Source organism: Mastomys coucha, unplaced genomic scaffold (genome assembly GCF_008632895.1).
Source record: "Mastomys coucha isolate ucsf_1 unplaced genomic scaffold, UCSF_Mcou_1 pScaffold12, whole genome shotgun sequence".
NCBI classification, from domain to species: domain Eukaryota; kingdom Metazoa; phylum Chordata; class Mammalia; order Rodentia; family Muridae; genus Mastomys; species Mastomys coucha.
In genome coordinates, this window is record NW_022196894.1 from 41,622,146 (window position 1) to 41,643,226 (window position 21,081).

The 21,081-nt window shown below is 42.0% G+C and overlaps 1 protein-coding gene across 6 annotated transcripts in view; it reads right to left on the minus strand.

The window, feature by feature from the left end:
* Positions 1 to 382: 382 nt before the first annotated feature.
* Qtrt2 (queuine tRNA-ribosyltransferase accessory subunit 2) overlaps positions 383 to 21,081 on the minus strand; it is a 26,019-nt gene continuing 5,320 nt past the window's right edge. For 3 of the 6 annotated variants that reach the window (XM_031363931.1, XM_031363932.1, XM_031363933.1), the window contains 9 exons: positions 18,114 to 18,164; positions 17,787 to 18,004; positions 17,108 to 17,163; positions 14,600 to 14,676; positions 12,735 to 12,947; positions 7,590 to 7,789; positions 4,721 to 4,872; positions 3,128 to 3,245; positions 383 to 1,505 (listed from right to left, as the gene is read on the minus strand). In XM_031363931.1, the coding sequence (XP_031219791.1) occupies positions 1,274 to 1,505; positions 3,128 to 3,245; positions 4,721 to 4,872; positions 7,590 to 7,789; positions 12,735 to 12,947; positions 14,600 to 14,676; positions 17,108 to 17,163; positions 17,787 to 17,989 (1,251 nt within the window). In that variant the 5' untranslated portion in view covers positions 17,990 to 18,004; positions 18,114 to 18,164 and the 3' untranslated portion in view covers positions 383 to 1,273. Of the gene's footprint in view, positions 1,506 to 3,127; positions 3,246 to 4,720; positions 4,873 to 7,589; positions 7,790 to 12,734; positions 12,948 to 14,599; positions 14,677 to 17,107; positions 17,164 to 17,761; positions 18,005 to 18,113; positions 18,165 to 21,081 lie in introns of those variants that run through there. The other 3 variants (XM_031363934.1, XM_031363935.1, XM_031363936.1) reach the window with 3 other exon arrangements.

Sequence of the window (21,081 nt, forward strand, 5' to 3'; positions counted from 1 at the left end):
GATAGCCAAACCTACACAGAGAAACCCTGTCTCAAAAAACCAAAAAATAAAATAAAATAAAAAAATAAAAAATAAAGATAAATATAGAAAAGATACATACAAAAAAAGCCCTGTCATGCCACCAACAAAAATACACAATTACAGAGAACCCAGGAGGGACAACTAGCCTCAGGGTCTACAGAAAAACAATTCACAACTACCTCAAAATCCACAGGACAAACTATGGCTGCATAAAAACAAAACAAATGTGTGTGTGTGTGTGTGTGTGTGTGTGTGTGTGTGTGTGAGAGAGAGAGAGAGAGAGAGAGAGAGAGAGAGAGAGAGAGAGAGAGAGAGAGAGAGAGAGAGGACAAGACAGACAGAAGGAGTTTTGAAAGGGGTCAGGCCAACAGTGATTAGTAAATAGGAATGGAGACTACAATGGAGATTTTGAACATTTTGTTTCCACCTGCTATGCCTGTCCCAGTTTACTCATGAGGCAACAGGCACAGGAAAGTCAGGATTTGCCTGAGCTTACAGCTGAGTGGAATGGAGACTGATCTGCTGTCAGGCCAGGATTCTGGTCACTTATACACACACCAAAGGAACTTCCCCCAAGTGACAGAGCTAGTCATTACACAGTTAGACAGGTTTTGAGCCTGAAGCAGATTAGCTGGATCTACACGACCAGACAAAGCAGCTAGGCAATATTTGGTTCCTAACAGCCAAGTATGGTGGCTTTCAGAAGAGCAGTCACAAAGAGACTTGTAGCCAAATGAAATCAACGGATCACAAAAAGCATGATTTGAGCCCTGTATTCCTTGGAGAGAGGAGCATGGTTAAAGCAGGAGAACTGACTGTCCTGCCATGGTAGCCCTGAAGACAAAGGTATGCCCCAAACCCCTGAGAGCATGAGGAGAAACAAACAAAAAACTGTGGAATCAGCTAGACTTCTTCTCCAGGGAATAGCTGTGCCTCCAGCTATGACAACCATCTCCACTCGGGCCTCACCCAGGCCTCACCCACCTCACTGGTTCCTAGAACATCAAATCCTTTCAAGGCTCTCTCATGTCTAATACTTTTGTCTTCAACTAAAGGAATCTACCCACTAGTAGAATAAACCTAGAAAAATTTAAAGTTATAGATCTGATCAATCTCCTGCAGAAGGCCTTCTTCCACACTCCTGTGGGCAGTGTGGGGCAGATGCTCTTCGGTCCTACCATAACCACTGAAAGCTCAGATCTCTGCCACTTCACTGTTTCCGGAGACAAGACAGGCTTGTATTTTCCAGTTCTCAAGACATTTGTCTGCAGATGAGCTCTTTCAGCTGTGCCAGTGTGTCATTCTTTAGTGCTTCTCGGATGGAGCAGAAAAACCCGAAGTAGTGCTCAAAGTTGTGCATCATAAGTAGGACGCCAGCCAGGAGCTCTTTGGTCATCAGCAGATGGTGGATGTACGCACGAGTGTGGTTCTTACAGCAGTAACAGGAGCACCCTCTTACGAGCGGCTCAAAGTCTTCCTGGTACCTGAGAGAAGAAGTCAAAGAGAACGAAGAAGTGAAGACTAAATGAAATCTAGAACCCAGACTACCTACTCTACTGGAGAGGTTACCTATGGTAATAACAGCCTTGCTGGCCAAGGCTCAAGGGGTGCTCTCCCAGACACAACCTCACAAGTCTGGAGGCTAAGACACCCACACTGGCCATTCACCCACCCAGAGCATTACCAGAGCCAGTGCAAAGGCACATGATATTAGGAAATGCTCTTCTGCCAAATGACGCTCCTCTCCTACTCATGAGTACTAGCATTAGTGGCCACGGCACAACCTCCGTAACATACGGAGGCTTACAAAGCTCACACACATGTACCATCTTAGCCAATCTCTACATCTTCTCTTGGATATAGACTACTATTATATACTCAGAAGGAAGGCTCTTGTGGGCACCTTGCCTGGGGGATTGGGTCTGGGCTCTATAACTCAACTGGGCATGCCTGCAAACAGCCACCCGTGCATGTATTTCTCACTTATTACTAGAAGATACTAACAGCCTACCTAACTGTATTGTAAGGGTTATTAAATGAACTATAAGGATTAACCCTGATGGCTGCACACTAATCTTGTTTTTGTGTTACTTTTTATCACCTACTAAGGTATATGACTTTTCTGAGGTCACAGAGTCAAATACAGTACTAAGATTTCTACCCAAAACTTCAACTTAGCACTAAGAATAAGCATACTACAATTTCCAATGAGAGCTACAATTCAAAAGCTAGTTTAGTAGTAAACATTTATATTACCCTAATATTTGTTTGAAAGGAAAGAGTAGTCTTATCAACTTTCAAAAACTATTAAATGATGTAGATATTACCACTTCAGACTCACAATCAAGGCTGTAAATAGAAGTATGAGTTTTACATTCTTTCCTAAGTTCTCAGGTCTATACTATTATTAGACAGCCATGAATAAGTCAGACACCTTAAAATATCTCCTTATATAAACTTAACATACCAGTGTTGTACACACAGAAAAACTGTGTTCTGAGGTGACAGATACCACTTTTGGTCAAATGCAAAGTTACAAGACAACTCAGTTCACCCATCTTTTTCTTTTGTTTTTGAGACAAGATTTCCTATATAGCTCCAGCTGGCCTGAAACTTGCTATATAGATCAGGCTAGTCTCAAACTCACAGATCTCCCTGCCTACGTGCTGGGGATTAAAGGTGTACCCACTGGGCCGCCTTGGTTCATCCTTCATTGATACCTGATTTATAACCTGTATATAGTCAAGGGAACTCAAGCTCTTCTCAATGTACAAGCTCCACCATCTTTGACTTTGTAATCCTTACTTTGTTCTGTCCTTATCAAAAGTAATAAGAAGAAAAACATCCAGCAACAGAGTGGTTGCTTTCTGACAGCTTTTCTAAAGCAATGGTTATCTAGCTTAATGTCCTGACAAGACGAAGTACCCAAAGGCATCCGCAGAGGAAAAAAAGGTTTTCTGGAACCATATTTAAGAAGGCCTAAGTAATGTCCAACTATAAATATTTTACGAAGTCATAAACTGAAAAGGGAACAGTTACATAAACTTAAGACAGACTGAAATTAAAAAGTCAGAAATCAAAACCTAAACTTCAAAAAAAATCTTACTTTTTCTCCTTCAGATTAATTTCAAATGACGTCATCTCTTGGTTGCATCCAGTTGCTTCAATTTTTTTTATTTGATCCAAGCATTTTATTTCTTCTTGAATTCCATTTTGGTGCAATACTGAAAAAAACAAAAAAACAAAAAACAAGAAAAAGTCTTGAATTAATATCAGATAAGAAATGAACATTAGAAAATTTTTATTCTAGTTATAATTTCACAACCTTTAACCCCATAACTCCATTCTTAGAATTATCCTCAGGAAATCACCTAAGAAAAAATAAACAGCAGCACATTCCTGGATGGCCGAGACGATTATCTCCACCAAGGCCCGATGAAATCTAACCGAGTCCAAGCTAATCATGGATCCAAGCACATGACATATAATCTTGCCATAAAAGAATGATTAATAAAAATGAGAGAGTTATCAGTATGACTTATCACGATGGACATGTAAATAAACTGGGCTTCATGACAGCCCATATTCCAAGTAGATTAATGATGAACATGGCTTTAATTTATGTCTTCTGTGGAGACACTGGCTAAGGAACACATCTTATACCCTTGAGGTCCTAGCTTAATGGAGGAACATTATTCCCTTAACTGCATGAGGAAGACCAGCAAAATAAAAAGGTCTCCAGAAAAGAAATGATGCAATCAGTGTGGACCCAGACAGGCAGATGGTTCTAGAAGGGTAACTTTAGTAAGTGCCATGGCGCTGAGTACAAAGTGCTGTGGAACTGTCCCCACAACTGTGTGCTGAGATGGAACATAAGGAAGCCCTGCATTTTGGAAAATCCTCGTCACTTAGGGGAAGAGCTGACACTTTTCTTTAAAGTCTTCCCTAGGTAACATTCCACAGAGTTTATAGTACACATAGACAGAGACAGGAATAAAGAGCTGTAAAGAAAGTGAGAAGAAAAGGGAAGCCTCCTCTGCGAGCCGGATAGAAGGCTGCACACATCCCTCAAGTCATGCTTCAAGGGAACTGGCCTGTGTCTGTGTCCGGGCCCCTTTCCTCTACCATTTATGTGTCAGAATCTGACACTGCTTGTCTTGACTTAGAAATAACTAAACATTAAAAGAAAATGGCAGTGCTTCAAAGCAATATTAGCAGAAGAAAGTAGCTTTTATATCTCAGTATGAAAAAAACAACCCAGAAAAGCAAAAGACAACACAAGGAGCCGCAACGGTGAGTCTCCCTGTGAGTTAATTGCATGGGGCTTGCAAAAGGGAGACAAGAATTCTTTTGTGGATAAAAACAAACTGACTTTTTTACTAAGCTGTTCAAAGGTTTCCTTTCCTTAGATTTTCATCACAATTCACTCTGAATTTTCTTTTTGTCAGGCTATGAACAGAGGAGGTCTTGTTTTTGTTCACTATAAAAATCACATCCTAATATTGATGACCTACATATTTAGTTTTGAGCGCTTTACTCTGGGTGTCAACGTCCCTGGGATCACAAAGAAGAAATCAAGATTGACCTTTATGAAAGGCTGGTGCTATGTGTATACATTTCTGTCTCGTGACTTGAGGAAAAATTCATAAGAAATAGGAGAAATGAAAGATAAGAGTTAGGTAAACTTTAGAAGACCCACATGTCTCCTCAGGATTCAGCTGGCAATCAAAGGTGAAAGTCAGGGCACAGCCCCGCTCGGTCACTTGATATGGGAAAAAACTCTCAAACAAGTCCACTCCTCTTTCAATACACTCGAGCACTTCATCTGGCCGGCTGACACCACAGATGAGCCTGTAAAAGCAACAATGGGAACAGCGACATGAAGCGGTGGCCAGAATGAACGCAGGGGCTGCTTCTAAGCCAACGGCATATTAAAACAACCACACAAGCAACAGTGACCCACCAAGCTCAGGGTAGCAGGCCTGGGCCACGGTGTGAGGCAGGGCTCAGGCCTTGAAGGAAAAGGACATGAACTTGACACCCAGGCTGGCTAGTTACTGAGCTGCTGTGTTGTTTTGGGCAGTTCCTTTAAATTCTAATTGTCACTGTCTCACTTCAAAACAGGAGCAATGATAAAGATCTCCATAGACTCATCATGAGGGGTAGGTGAAAAGCTAATGGTGTATCACTTCTAATAATTTCCATTCCCATCTTTCTGATCCACTCCATGGTCACAGACCTCACTTTACAACCCATCTAACCACTGTACAGATGTCTTAAAAGAGTACAATCCGCTCATTTCACCATTGACTCTCCTCTTAATAGTTCATCTTGCTCTCAGAATTTCAGCACTGACTCCAGGATCTAAGAGTCTAGCTGGCTTTCTTCGTATTTTCTTTGTTAATGAGAAGTCTGCACTAGGAAATAAAAGGGTGTTTGCCGAGACAAGGGCATCTGGGAGCACTAATAACTTTCCAGCAGGTTTTGCCATGAAAATAAGACTTGGAGAGGGACATCACCAGGACTGCCTGGCTGCAACTATTTATTTCAATGTTTGATTTTCTACCCATAGCCCTTTTCATGAATTAGAGGAGAAAAGCTTTTGTACTTTCTGATTCTTTAAAGGACTTTTTTTTAAAAAAGGACTTATGTAATATTAGACAAGCGGAACCCTTAAGTGTATGCCAGCTTTCCTGACTACAGCCTCCTTCAATTCCTGTGAGGTTTTAGAACTCCACTCCAACTGAAGCTGGCATTTCTACACACTTAGAGAAAAACAATCCCAGCTTTCAAATTCAGAAAGAGACATCTGTGAACACTTAGCACAAGAAAGTCCAGAAAATGACTAGAAAAGCTCATGCCGAGTTGTTCATCTGTAGCATAGTGAATGGGCACAGGAAAGGGATGACACACAAATGTGTGTGTGTGTGTGTGTGTGTGTGAGAGAGAGAGAGAGAGAGAGAGAGAGAGAGAGAGAGAGAGAGAGAGAGAGAGGCTGCAAGACCCTGTTCTAGGGGATCTTCACACCTAGTGTGCACAAGTGTGACTCTCGAAGCTATCTCTGAGATCCATGTACTGCACTGCATGTAATTATGTCTGGCTGTCAGTGACTCTCTAAGCTATCTCTGAGATCCATGTACTTCATTGCATGTAATCATGTCTGGCTGTCAAGGAGTACTAAGATTTCACATGTCCTGTCTAATAACAGCCCCTGAGAACAAAGGAGCATCTCAGAGCCAAGTTTCTCAGTATATCACAGGTAAAAAGCCAAGAATGTTCACATTAAGAATAAAAGACTGAAAATCTTTTTTCTTTTTTTTGACATATAAGATTATATGTATTTTTCATAAACAATGTCTTTTGGGTTTGTGTACACTATGAAAGGGGTAAATGCAGCCAAATAACAAATGCGTTATCTCACACAATACCATTTTTCTTGTGACAACACTTAATTCCCATTCTATTCAGTTTTCAATACAACATCATCATCCCGAACGGCCATCAGACTGCCAAGAGACCCCTGAGCACACTCCTCCTTCTGACTATAATTATTTATCATTCTTTGACCAACATCTTGCCCACCTTCTTGCTCCCATTCTTCTCAGCCTTCAAGGAGATGGATTTCAGGTTCCACAAGAGTGAGATCACACAGTAGCTCTTTCTGTGCCTGGCTGGCCTAGCGTGCACAAAGCTGTAGGCTCCATTCTCAGCACTGTACAGACCAGGAGCAATGGCACACACCTGTAATCCCAGCTCTTGGGAGGCAGAGGCTGGAGGATCCATAGCAAGTTTGAGGCCAACATGGAATACACAAGACTCCACAGAAGTATAAATACATTAAGAAAAGAAACCTCAGGTACTAGTGTGCCATCAGTTGCTCTGAAATCCAGAATTTAGGGATCATCTCTTGTTACCACTGCAGTACTCTAAGATGTAGGTAAACGAAAGAACCAACTCCACTAGACACACCAAGTAAACGAGCAACAAAACAAAGCAACACCACTCACTACCTGCCGCACAAAAGCAGACTTGCTGAAGGTTCCTACTAACAGAGCATATCCTCATCCCACGAGGCACCTCGGATACCCACATGTCTTGATTACACTAGAATGCAACATGGCTTTACTCTTGTCTCCAGGCACCAGGTTATCATGAGTAAAAAGCAGCATCTGTATTTGCCTCAAGAATGAGAGAGGGGAAACCGGGAAAGGAGATACCATTTGATATGTAAATAAAGAAAATATCTAATTAAAAAAAAAAGAAGAGGAAAAAAATAAGAAAGATAAATGTTAAAAAAAAGAATGAAAGAAAAAAAAGAAAAAAAAATGAGAGTAACATTTGCCCTCAGTTATGAGGATCAAATAAACGAATCCATGCCAATTATTCCCCTCTACATTCTGAAACCAGGGTAGCAGCCTCAATGGAAATTTCCCAGCTGGCAAAGAATAAGACAGGAAGGACATAATCAAGACATGGAAGGGACACCCTGAGGAGACCTGCATCACCCTGTCACCAGCACCTCTGCCCACCTCCCACAAGGCTGGCCTGCATCCCAATCCAGCACTGGCCTTGGTTTGTCCTCTGGCAGCTCTGCAGTGACTGATGACAGCAAGTGCAGCCTGGTTTCTGTGACTGCTGGATTCCCTTGAAAGCCGTCCAGCAGGAAGCCCCCGACGGGTCGCTTGGCTGTCTCTCGTGCTGACCTCAACCTCTCTTCCATCACATCTCCACCTTCAATCACTCCAATGATCACACTTTTCTGAAGGACCTGAGAGAAGAAAGAATTGAATGCTTTTAGCCATTGAAAGAACCTGTTTGCATGAACTTTGCATGGAAGTCCAATGGACAGAAAGAGCTCATTGAAGGTGCAACAGATAAAATGTCTACAGGGAATGGTGCATCCAAACAACTGTTAAAGTTCTAAAGAACACACTGTAAAAACAACATGTTCTTTCTGCCCTTAAACTAAATGTTCTCTGTGAAGGTACAAAAGAAAAGCAAGAGCTTTAGTTTGAAGGACTCCCCAGGCCTGCTTTAGGTAACGTTCATGTCTCTCCACTACAGATAAAGTTTGGAACTTAAGAGGCAGTTGAGCTATGATAATTGGACTATACATCTTGAAAAAAAAAATAAATAAAGATTCCAGCTCCCATCTTCAAAGAACCAAAGTATCTATAAAAAACAGCCATACAGGGCTGATGAGATGGCTCAGCAGTTAAGATTACTGACTGCTTTTCAGGAGGTCATGAGTTCGGATCCCAGCAACCACATGAGGTGGCTCACAACCATCCGTAATGAGAAACAAATAAAAAACTAGGGCCAGAGTGAGCGGGGCTGGAACAAGGGGGCGGGGGGCAGATAGCCATACAAATATTAGAGACTATTAGGTTTTTTACTTTTGTGTGTGTGTGTGTGTGTGTGTGTGTGTGTGTGTGTGTGTGTGTGTAAGGAGGGCCTTCCTGGGCAAGCCAAAGGTTCATGGGAAACAGCTGAGCTGCATAAACAGAAGACCTCAGACCTTCTCAAGGTTATGGCATGCAACATAGCATAACATAGGCAAAGAACTTATTCTTTGGAGGAATAAATAGCTATACAATAGAAACTACTCCCCTCACCTCCCAATAAATAGATAGAATCTAAAAGAATGAAACTCAGAAAAATAAATGTAGGTGCTCCGCATACATAGAGCTACTGAGTCACTAGATACAAAACGCAGGCAGGAAGCAATGAGATCCTCACCTCAGAATCAAACCATTTAACAGAGATGACACAGTGAGTCAAGTGTGGGGAAATAGCATTTCCATACCCAGACAACCTCAGCTCTTAGGTAGGGGTGGTGGTGGTTTGAGTGAGCTCCATAACTCTCAGCATCTGAACACTTGGTTCACACTTAGTGGCTGTGTGGGAAGGGCTCGGAAGTGTGGCCTTGTTGGAGGAAGTGTGTCACTGAGAGTGGGTTTAAAGTTTCAAAAGCCCATGCTATCCCAGTGTGTTCTCATTGCCTCCTGTTTGCACATCAAGATATGTATTCTCAGCTGTTCCTGCCACCATACCAACATGGGACTAACAGTAAAGCCAATTAAATGCTTTCTTTTGTAAGGTCCCTTAGTGATGTCTTGTCACAGCAACAGAGAAACTACAATGGGGAAAAGTAGGCAGTGTTTATCAAAATGCCAACACTTTTATCTTTGAGTCATAAAACTTCACTAATAAGTTCTCTTATAAATATATTGATTCATATGTATCAAGGTATGTTTACAAAGATGTATAGAATAATGAAAAACCTAACTGAGAGATTAAAGTAAGAACAGTACAGCTTCCTAGGCAGCTGTTTTAAAAAGAACAAAGGAGGAATACTAATACAGGCACCGGTGCTGAACACATGATTACATTAATGTACTGCAGACATGCCTGTCTATGAACTAAATAGACAAAAGCAACTGTAAAGATGAGCCTTGCAGGAGACACACAAATCACAAGTGGCTCTATGGGGAAGGAATCTGGGGGGCTATGAGGTTTGTAAACATAAACACAAGGACAACTAGACCATTTGTCTTGTTTAGTATAGAGTAACTTAGAGATAATTATGGTTAAAGATAGGGTACAGATAGCTTTCCTAATCTTGGTAAGGATGACAGGACCTGGACCAAGGCAGTGCTGGTGTGATGAAGAGGAAAGGCAACAGGACAGGAGTAGGATCAACACTACTGCTTTAGAAGTCCAAGGAGACGGTACCAAAAGCAAAGACAGGAAGTAATTCCAGAACACTGAAGGATGTGATGACTATTGCTTGCAGTACTCTAAATCTGAGTATCACTGGGACACACAAATGGCGACTTTTAGCCACTACACAAACAGCGAGTTATAGGTATGTGTGACCAGTCAGAGTGCCCATACGACTTCAGCAGATGCCGAGCAGGAGGTCATCAGGAGGCCATCACGTGTGTCTGTCTCTCTCTCGCTGCCACAGCATACATGGCCAACACATCACTCTCTTCCTGTGGCACCCCAGAAGAAACCACTTACCATCCTCAACCTAGGGATTATCTGTGGGGAAAAAATGACCCAAACAGAATGTTGGAGAGCTTTAGTAGTGAATGGTTTTAAGAATAAGGTCCAGGGGGCTGGCGAGATGGCTCAGTAGATAAGAGCACTCACTGACTGCTCTTCCAAAGGTCCTGAGTTCAAGTCCCAGCAACCACATGGTGGCTCACAACCACTCCTAATGAGATCTGACACCCTCTTCTGGTGCATCTGAAGACAGCTACAGTGTACTAATATATAATAATAAATAAATCTTTTTTTTTTAATAAATATTTTTTAAAGATTTATTTATTATTATATGTAAGTACACGGTAGCAGTCTTCAGACACCCCAGAAGAGGGCGTCAGATCTCATTAGGGGTGGTTGTGAGCCACCATGTGGCTGCTGGGATTTGAACTCAGAACCTTTGGAAGAGTAGTCAGTGCTCTCAACCACTGAGCCATCTCTCCAGCCCAATAAATAAATCTTTAAAAAAAAAAGAAGAAGATCCGTAGCTGAGCAGTGGTGGATCAAGCCTTTAATCCTAGCTCTCAGGAGGCAGGCAGATCTGAGTTTGAGGTCAGCCTGGTATTCAGAGCAAGTTCAAGGACAGCCAGGGCTGCAGGGAAACCTTGTCGCAAAAAACCAAAGATACAAAAACAAACCAAAGAAGAAGAACAACAAAAAACTAAGATCCAGTAACTAAGAAGAAGTGTCCAAAAAAGCACAAAGTAGACAGCTGCATAGGCCTGCCCCTCACAGGACTATCCTTAAGGAGGCACTATTAGTAATACCAAGGTACTGGAGATACAGTAAGGGGCCCCAACATTTGACTAGTATGCACAGTAACAAACGATAAGGCTGTGCATGAGAACTTAGACGAGGACTACTGAGCTTGTAGTCAAGACTCACTTGTACTTTCTAATCATCTTTGTCACATCCCTTTCTCCTGTTTTCTCTTTAACAAATATTACAAATGTGACAAAACTTGGTTAACAAGCCAATACCAACCACCCAGATCCATAGCAGAATCACCATACTCTGCAATTGTGCTCAGAAGACAGTCTCCGCTCACTGAGCTCACTAGCCACATTATATTTTATTGCTAACGTTCATCTTTGGCCCCACTGATCACCATTATTTTTCTTTTTCCAGACAAGGCCTCTCTAGATAGCCTAAGCTGGCCTTGAATTCATGGTCCTTCTGCCTCGGAATCCCATGTGCCTGAGTGCTAGCACTACAGGAATGAGCCAGTAGGTCTGACTGATCACTACCGCTGCTTCCTCGCCTCCCTGCTCTCTAAGGAAAGCATCCTCCGCCGAGCACTGCCTCCCAGCTTCCTCTTCGTTACCTCATAACCCTCCTCTCCTGGCTTACGACATGGCAGACACTCTGCTATCTAATAAAGACACAAAAACCAGCACCAAACCTGAGCTTATGGATACCACGGCTTAAAGGTATATATATGCATGAAGAAGTCAGTGCAGAGCAGTATGGCCTGGGCCATAGGATAGCACACATAAATTAAAAGAGTAGCCAAGGATGATGGGGACTTCACAAAAGGGTCAGGGATTGTTTTATAAATTGATGAGTCAGTGAAATGAGCCTAATAGAAGCAAGAGAGGAAATATGCCTATAAAATTAAAAAAAAAAATCCAGAAAAAAAAGTATCTGGGTATAGGTGACCCAAAATGAAACAAATGAATACTTTAAGGAGCTGAAGAATAATTCAGAATGGCCAGACTGCCCATCGTGGGAAAGGCAATCCGTGATGAGCAGGGGCATGCCAGGTACAGTAGAGTGTGAGAGGTGAAGCAGAGAATCACTGAATTCTGCAGGAAAGCATGCAATGGGCTCACAGCTGTGCCTTACAGCCATCTCTTGGAAAGCAGAGCTGAAGAGCGGTGAGGCAGAAGTGAGAAGAGATGAAGGTAGCTAAAGCAGTCCTAAGGGAACCACTGCCATGAGAGATTGGGCGCAACAGGAAGCGGGAAGAGGCAGAGTCAAGGTGTATGTGAAGTGATGGAGTCAGGGAGGAACATACAGTTGGACAGAAAAGGTACGTGGTTAGTAAGACTTAAAAAGTTTACATTCCTGGGCTATGGAATCTGGGGAATGCTGTAAGCTGAGGTAAAGTATTGGGGATGAGTAAACTTGAGGAGATAATACCAGGAGTTCAGAGCTTGACAGACATTCTACAGCCACAACTGCTCAGTTATAGCCCAGTATGTACACACTTCTAACTCTCAAGGTAAGTAAAAGGAAACTGACACTATATACATTTTCAAAATTATTCCCCAAATAGTTAAAACTAAGGGAAGGCGGTGCTGGAGAGACGGCTCAGCGGTTAAGAGCACTTACTTCTCTTTCCAGAGGTCCTGAGTTCAATTCCCAGCAATCACATGGTGGCTCACAACCATGTATAATGGAATCTAATGCCCTCTTCTGGTGGGTCTGAAGAGAGCTACAGTGTACTCATATACATAAAATAAAAATAAAATCTTAAAAACAAAACCAAGGGAAGGTAGCTTGGGGACGAAAGAGCCTAAGATGGAATCCCAGAGAAGCTGACTTCCTGGGTTCAGCCAAGGAAACAGGAACCTGTAAAGCAGAGATGGAATAGAGAGGAACAGCCAAGGGGCATCCTGCCTCGGAAGGGAGGTGCTTCCACAGCTATCCAGCAGTCTCACCTCAGACTCTTCCTGGAGTCGCAAACAGCTGTCCAGGAACAGAAGCGACCGGTCCACAGACTTCCTGGCCCTTTTAATGGAAGTTGCTTCTGCACAAGATGCCTCCCCATCCGAGAGGCACTGGAACCAATCAGGCTGCAGGGCCTCCTGAATCGCCATGAACTTGGAAACGGTCATTTCCACTCGACCTCCAAAACCCCACACAGACACAGACTGCGTGGAGCAAGAGATGAGGAATTATCAAGGGAAACATGAAAATAAAAAGTACATAACACAACGGTGCACAGTAATTTCTAACACTTGGAGAGATATGTCAATCCAAAACCCTACACATGGCTTAGGATTCACTATAGTCCAAATGAACTGAATGTCCTGAGTTTAAGTGTTACTTGCTCTCTGAGTTCGAGGCCAGCCTGGTCTACAGAGTGAGTTCCAGGACAGCCAAGGCTACACAGAGAAACCCTGTCTCGAAAAAACCAAAAAAAAAAAAAAGTTACCTGCTCTAATGTGTTCAACTCAGATTTCCTAAACAGAGTTCATTGTTCCCTCCAATAAGTTCCCCTCCGATAAGTTCTTACAGTGATTTGTATTTATACGAATAGTAAAACACACTGTTTTTAAAAATTCAAAATAAAAATAAAAATCCTAAGTGAGAAGCACAATTTAAAATGGTATTTATGCTGGGCAGTGTTGGCACACACCACTAATCCCAGCAGTGAGGAGGCAGAGGCAGGGGGATATCTATGAGTTTGTGGCCAGACTGCTCTATAGATTGAGTTCCAGAATACCCAGGGCAACAGAGAAACCCTGTCTCAGAATCAAACAATCCGAACTGTATTCTTAGGTAAAATTAATAGTCACTGTGTACAGGAAGCGACTGCTCTTTTTTTTTTTAAAAAAAGATTTATTTATTTTATGTGTATGAGTACACTGTAGCTGTACAGATGGCTATGAACCATCTTGTGGCTGCTGGGAATTGAGCTCCGGCCCTGCTGGCTTGGGCCCCCGCTCCCTCTGTCCCCACCCCTCCCTCCGGTGTAATTCACTGTAGCTGTCAGATGCACCAGAAGAGGGCATCAGATCTCATTATGGGTGGTTGTGAGCCACCATGTGGTTGCTGGGATTTGAACTCAGGACCTTCGGAAGAACAGTCAGTGCTCTTACCCTCTGAGCCATCTCACCAGCCCGTGACTGCTCTTATAAGGCAATGGTGTACACTGAGCCCTGTACATGCCGTCTCAAGGGGCAGTGCCAACAGAGCTGCCATTCAGGTGAAATTTATGGAGCTACTGATACCATTCTTTACTCCCTACAGAGGATTTTTTTTTTGTTTTGTTTTTCTAGACAGGGTTTCTCTGTGTAGCCCTGGCTGTAACGCTGGCTTGAACTCAGAAATCCTCCACCCTCTGCCTCCCAAGTGCTGGGATTAAAGGTATGCGCCATCACTGTCCAGCGAGGTCTAGCCTTTTTGAAGTCTGATCTAGCAGCAGCAATTCTGACTGAAGTTCCATTACATCTAGGCACATCTGTGCTAACTCCTTAGCAGCTTTCCCGCGCTTCCCGGAGTGTTAAGGCTACACACGAAGCGCCTGTATCCAAAGGCTTATTCTCCTCATAGACTTTCCTATGTGGCAAGTACTTGACTTTCCTCCCCCTTCTAAATTTTTCCAACATTAAAATGCTGAGGATCGGTTCCCGAACTTAACTCATCTTCAAGTAGCCCTCCTAAATCTCATGAATCACAGCATTCTGTTAAAACCATCAACGCAGAGAGCGTCAAGCAATCAACCCAGCTGCACGGATGCCTTTGAGGGCCACCGTTACCGGGACAAGACTGCAATCTTGAGAGTCCTCCTGGAACACACCTTATTTGTTACATAACCAGCTGGGCCGGGGGTGACTGGATCATGCAGGGAACAATAGAAGAGCGATTCTGGCATGCCTGGATAGACACAGAAAGAACTGTTCAAAGTGCTATAGGGAAAAGCTTCCCAGCATGTGCTGGTAGACAAAGCCACTCTGAGCTCAGTAACAGCTGGTATCTGGTCCTGTATTATAGAAGGCCCGTGAAAAGGAACAAAATGATTTGAGACCTTCCAACCTAAAAGAACTAAATGTAAAGACTCATCCTGTGTTGACATGACACAAACCTAGACATATCTGAGAAGAGGAAATTCAATTGAGAAACTACTTCCATGAAACTGGCCTAGAGACAAATCTATGGGGCATTTTCTTGACTTAATGACTGATGTTGGAGGGCCCAGCTCACGTGGCAGTGCTACTCCTGGGCAGATTGGTCCTGGGGGTCTATACAAAAACAGGGTGAGCGGGTCACAAGGAGTAAGCCACTAAGCAGTGTTCCTGGGGGACTCTAGTTCAGTTTTTGACAGGGTACATAAGCCTTTAAATAAGCCCTTCCACCCCAAGCTGCTCTGGTAACCATCTTTATTATGCCAATAGAACCCCTAAGACAGAAGTTGGTATCAGATTCAGAGGACACTGCTGTGACAGACCTCACCATGTTGTTTTGGGGAGCATCGTGGAAATTTTGGAACTCTGAGCTAGAAAGCTTAGACTTTATTGAACTATTGTGAGACTAAAGAAGATAATGCTGAGACATATGCAGACAGTGGAGGCCTGGGGTGTGAAGTTTCAGGGTTCCTAGAAGATACTATCAGGGCCACTGTTATATTTTGAATTGAGAATCTGGTTCTGGTCAACTGGCGCTGAAGGAGCTGTGGTTAGTAACTCAACCCGTGGGTGGTGACCCCTTTGAGATTCGAATGACCCTTTCACAGGGGTTACTTATCAGATATCCTGTATATCAGACATTTATGTCATAATTCATAACAGTAGCAAAATTACAGTTCTAAAATAAAAATGAAGTAAGTTTATGGGGAGGGGTCCCCACAACATGAGGGACTATATTAAAGGACTACAACATTAGGAACCCTGAGAAGCACTGCTCTACTGGGACAATCTCATAGTCCGTTTAATGGACCCAAGATGACAGTTTTGTAGATTTTTAAATCAAAAAGAACATAATTTAAAACTTTTAAAAAAATCTTTTAAAATGATTAATAAATCAGGGGCTAGAGAGATGGTTCAAAGTTAAGAGCCCTGCCTGCTCTTGCAGAGGACCCTGGTTCAGTTCCCAGCACTCACATGGTGGCTCATGGCCACCTGTAGCTCTGGTTCCAGGGGTCTAACACCCCCTTCCAACTTCTATGGGCATGGGGCATGCATATGGTACACACAGACAAAACATTCAGACACATAAAATAAAGTAAATATTTAAAAAATGATCAGTAATTCATATATAAATTTCATTTGATACCCTACATTTCCTATAGGACTCCACTTTAAAAAAAAAAAACCACAAAAACAAATTAAAAAATGTTAAAATGTTTGCAGTGTTCTACCTTATTTGCTAAGTTTCAGTTATTACAATTATCTCTAGAAAGTGTGTGCTAGCCACGTGCACTTAATGAAAGGCTTGTAGATTTAAAGCTGATGATTAGAACTGTTCTCAACTTAAGGTACTGAGATTTCATACTCTCTTCTTCTGAACCAAGGCATCATGCAGTTTCTATTGAAGAAGAATGGATGACTACAGAGTAATTTACTTAATGAGGCCCATATGTTGGGGGGTGGGAAGGAAACTGAGAGAAAGTGGTCCATGGAAGACCTAGTTATATAGCTGCTACCACTGAGTCCTCCTTCTGGAACACATATGAGCTCTTCATCTTCATCTTTATGAATGAGGCTCCTGTATGAGGAGACAGCTGTAGAGTGTGTACAGCCTATGGCCTCTGCTCTGATCTCTGCAGTGTGCTGCGGTGGCCCCACACCTGTTTACCATGGTCACTGCTTCCACCCTGCCCTGACTTCTTCACACGTACCCAGGGAAGGTTATAGCCCTCTGTGGTTTGTCATGATATATTATGAAACCTTGACCCTGTAAAGCAACCAGGATCATGTTTCCCAATGAACCTTCAATCCCCAATGCTTCTTCCTTAGATGCCCCAAAGAAAAGGAGGAAGAGCCGGGCGGTGGTGGCGCACGTCTTTAATCCCAGCACTTGGGAGGCAGAGGCAGGCGGATTTCTGAGTTAGAGGCCAGCCTGGTCTACAGAGTTCCAGGACAGCCAAGGCTATAGAGAGAAACCCTGTCTTGAAAAAAACCAACCCCCCCCCCCAAAAAAAAAGAAAGAAAAGGAGGAGGAGGGAGAGGAGGAAGGAGAGGAGGTGAAGGAGTGGTGGTGTAAGAGGAGAAATAAATATATGAGAGAATCACGGTAAGTCAGCAGGACCTCCACAATCTAAATTAACACGTCACAAATCACACATGCATGTAATTGAAGTAGTCTTTACCTATAAAGCTTCCAACTCCTTTCTTGTATTCGGCCAAGACTTCATGATGTTCTGCTCTGTAAGAAAAACAGGAAAATGCATGGCACAGCAAGGCATCGCTCTAGCTTCTCTGTACAGCACCTGAAGCCCTCCTCTCTGCACCCAAAGCACATCACTGTTGGAGATGTCTGACCAGAAGGTCTAGGTTCACTAGTGAAAATGAAGGTATACAGTTTACCAGTGGTGCATGAGAAGAAAAACTGACAAAACCCAACTGCTCTGAACATTGGTTTCCTTCCCCTTTCTTGCCTCTTTAAAAATCACTATCAACACAATATCTCAGTTACTTGGTCATATGACAAAATCTTCAACTAAATATAAAGTTAGTTTATACTTAAAACAATTTGAGTCTATCTCGTTTCACAAAGCTGTACCAGTAACTATGGGTACAGAGGGCTGAACGCCACATGTTCTTATGTGTGGGGAGCAATAGAAAGGGACTAAAAGTTGGAAGGAAATGTAAAGCACTGCTGACATACAGGTCTTGCCTTTGGTTCCAGGTTAGGACCAAAGGTTGTATACTATCTAATACTTTTCTTCTGATTTCATAATTCTACAAATTATGCACATGAGAAAAAAGAAGCCTTCCTGTGTGCTGCAGCTAAGGCTGGATACCTGAATGACTAGGTTCAGCACTCACAGGGATGACAGTGTGAGCTGGGCCATGGCTGGGACCCCATGGATGTTATGCAATGTCTGATGTGTCAGGTGTGGGGCAGAGCCAGTCCTAGTGTAGAGAAGACAGCCTGGAATGTCCACTGTGCAGTCCCCTGCTTTGCCCAGGTTTTGAATTTTTCCTAGACGACAGCCATTAACGACTTTGATGAGACTCAGCTTCATCATCACAGATTCTTGGTTCTGAGAAGAAAACAGCATTAAACTGAGAAGGTGATTCATGCCATCTGAAGGCTAAGTACTGTGCAAAGAAAGCAATGTAGACAAAAATGAACAGCTGCATGTCTATTACCTCTGCTGCACAGCTTTCTTGGGGATCAGGATGTGTGTACACACATGGAAGCTGACAAAAACAAAGCAAACGAAAGGAAATAGAAGGTTAATTGTAAACGTCACTCAGCCCTGAAAACGTGCACAGGGAAGGTCATACCACCTAGGGTACATGTTATTAACAACACTTCTCCAACTTGAGAGAATATTAAGTAGTATTTTTCCTGTACGAATAAAAATTCAATAAAAGAGATTCCAAAACAGCATAAGGAATATACATCAAAGACTACATGGCATAAAATAACAGATTATCTGCAAAGTGGAATTTTATATACATATATATATATATTTTCTAGTTTACTGCCATACAGATGAAAAACTATAGGAGCAGATAAATGACCTATGAGTGATTTCATAATGGAAAAGACAAATTTTTGAAAGGAAAAAAATATATTCTTTCTAACTTCCATAGATACACCAGGAGGGTTTAAAAAAAAAAAAATCAGAAAACATTATTTGTAGGATGTTGTTAAATAATTAGTACTTAATGTGAAAAATTATGAGCTTTTATAATGTACCACTGAGTTTGATAAACCAGCATGGCTGATCATATATAAAATGTCACTGGAGAGTTAGTGAGATGGCTCATTTGGTAAAGGTGCTTGCTGCCAAATTTTTAACCCGAGTTTGATCCCCCTCATAAAGGAGGAAAAGAACTGACTTTGCAAAGTTATACTTTGACTTCCACATATATGTGGCACAGGACCTAGACACATACACATCATACAAACATGCACTTTTTAAATTTAAATGTCTGTGGACATATCAACATCTTATAAATATTATACATCACTATATCAAGGATCTTTACGAATTCTTGCCTACTGGACCAGGCCAAGGTTTTGTGTGCATGTACTCCTGAGTGCTCACTCCCATGAATGCATATGTGGCAGAGGTATGAGAGTCCCCCGGCTCCCTAAGACCCACCCATCTCAGCACCCTAGTGGTGAGTTACAGGTGCCTAACAGCCATGCCAAGCAGTAAGTGGGTGTTGGGTATCCAAACTCACTTTAAACAATGAATGATTCTCTCAGCCCCTCCTCTATTACTTTAAAAAGAAAGGGTATAAGGGTTGGTGATTTAGCTTAGTGGTAGAGTGCTTGCCTAGCAAGCACAAGGCCCTGGATTCGGTACCCAGCTATGGAAAAAAAAAAAAAAAAAAAAAAAAAAAAAAAAAAAAAGAAAGGGTATAAAATATTTTCTAACTTTTCCAAGCATAATCTCAACTTTAATCTCAATTGTTTCAACTCCACTTAGTTTCTCATTTATCAATAAACATTTATATTAATCACATCAAAAATTAATACTATTAAAATACAGTGAATAGTATAAAAGTAAAGAACTTTGTTGATAGTTATTTAAACTATTAAAGGATAAAAACTCATCTTGCAACATTATGAAAACATAACTATGGGCTAATAAGACTAACCCAGAAATTTTTACACCAGACTCATATACCTTATTTACTGGATAAAATTCATTTTACATACTTAACTAAACCAGCAGTGCTCTGAAGCCACGCTGAAGCAAAGTTACAAGCTGTAAAAGTCTGAGACGAAACTACAGTAAGGAGCTACTTCAGAAAGTTCTAGAAACGAGAACCCACGGTTTCTTCTCCTTCAGAAAATGTCTTGCTTGAGTTGTTTAAAGTCTGTAAAGAGTTTAAATGTACATGATTTGTAGTTTTAAATTCAATTCAGGGGGGTAATAAGAGCCTTCACAGAGCAATATCTGAGTTAATATGTAAATAGGAAAGTATAAGAATGGACAGAGAAAGCGTACATTATCAACCCTAGGAAAGACTACATAATGTCACCTTCAAGAAAACGTATGGGACTAGAGATCACTGTTATATAAAATAAGTCACACAGAGAGAGATAAGTGTCACAGGTTTTTCAGTCACATGTAGAAATTAGAAATTAGAAATTTCTAAAAGAGGTCCTTTTGCACAAATACATGGAATAAAATGGCAGAGGCATGCATAGGACCATTGCAGAAATGGCTGGAAATTGTGTTCTAATCCCAAGCCAAAATGCAAAGCAAAATTTAATCTAATGCAGAACTATGATTGTTTTCTTAAAAAAATAAAACTCAAGCCAGCAACTCTAAGAGCAATTTTTAAAAAATATTTATTAATTTTTTTTTTATATATGTGAATACACTGTCTTCAGACACACCAGGAGAGGGCATCAGATTCCATTGCAGATGGTTGTGAGCCACTATGTGGTTACTGGAAATTAAACTTAGGACCTCTGGAAGAGCAATCAGTGCTCTTAACAACTGAGCTATCTCTCCAGCCCCCCTAAGAGCAATTTTTAAAACTGGAGACCAAACAGAATCAGATTAAGGAAAATGGGCCAGTAAGTGCCTGATTGCCCTACAGAAGACCCATACAGGAAGTTTAATTAAAAAAACAAACAAAACTGGTACAGAGAATTAGAATAAGTAGCAATTCTCTTCATAAAGGCAACTCTCATTCATAAGTTCTCTCAATAAAAAGGAACTCATTCTCCAAGGTACTGTTCAAAAGCCATCCAGCACCATCCAAAAATACAGAGGGACTTAAATCTGGAAGCCCATACTCTTGGCTCCCAAGACTCACTCTTCTCTGCAGAGGTCCAGTTCATTCTTCCCACCAGGGAAGAATAATCACGTCCAAGAGTCCCCATCACTCAATCCTGAGAGCACTCTCCCTCATCCTTTCTTACCTAGCTGTGATTGAAGAAAACACAGCTTCTCCACTTAGCCAGAGCCATGTCACTGGAAGGCTTGGTAACGCTGGTATAAAGCTGCCTATACATTTTTGATTCACAACCCCCTTTGCCAAAGAAACTGTCATACAGAGCCGGGCGGTGGTGGTGGACGCCTTTAATCCCAGCACTTGGAAGGCAGAGGCAGGTGGATTTCTGAGTTCAAGGCCAGCCTGGTCT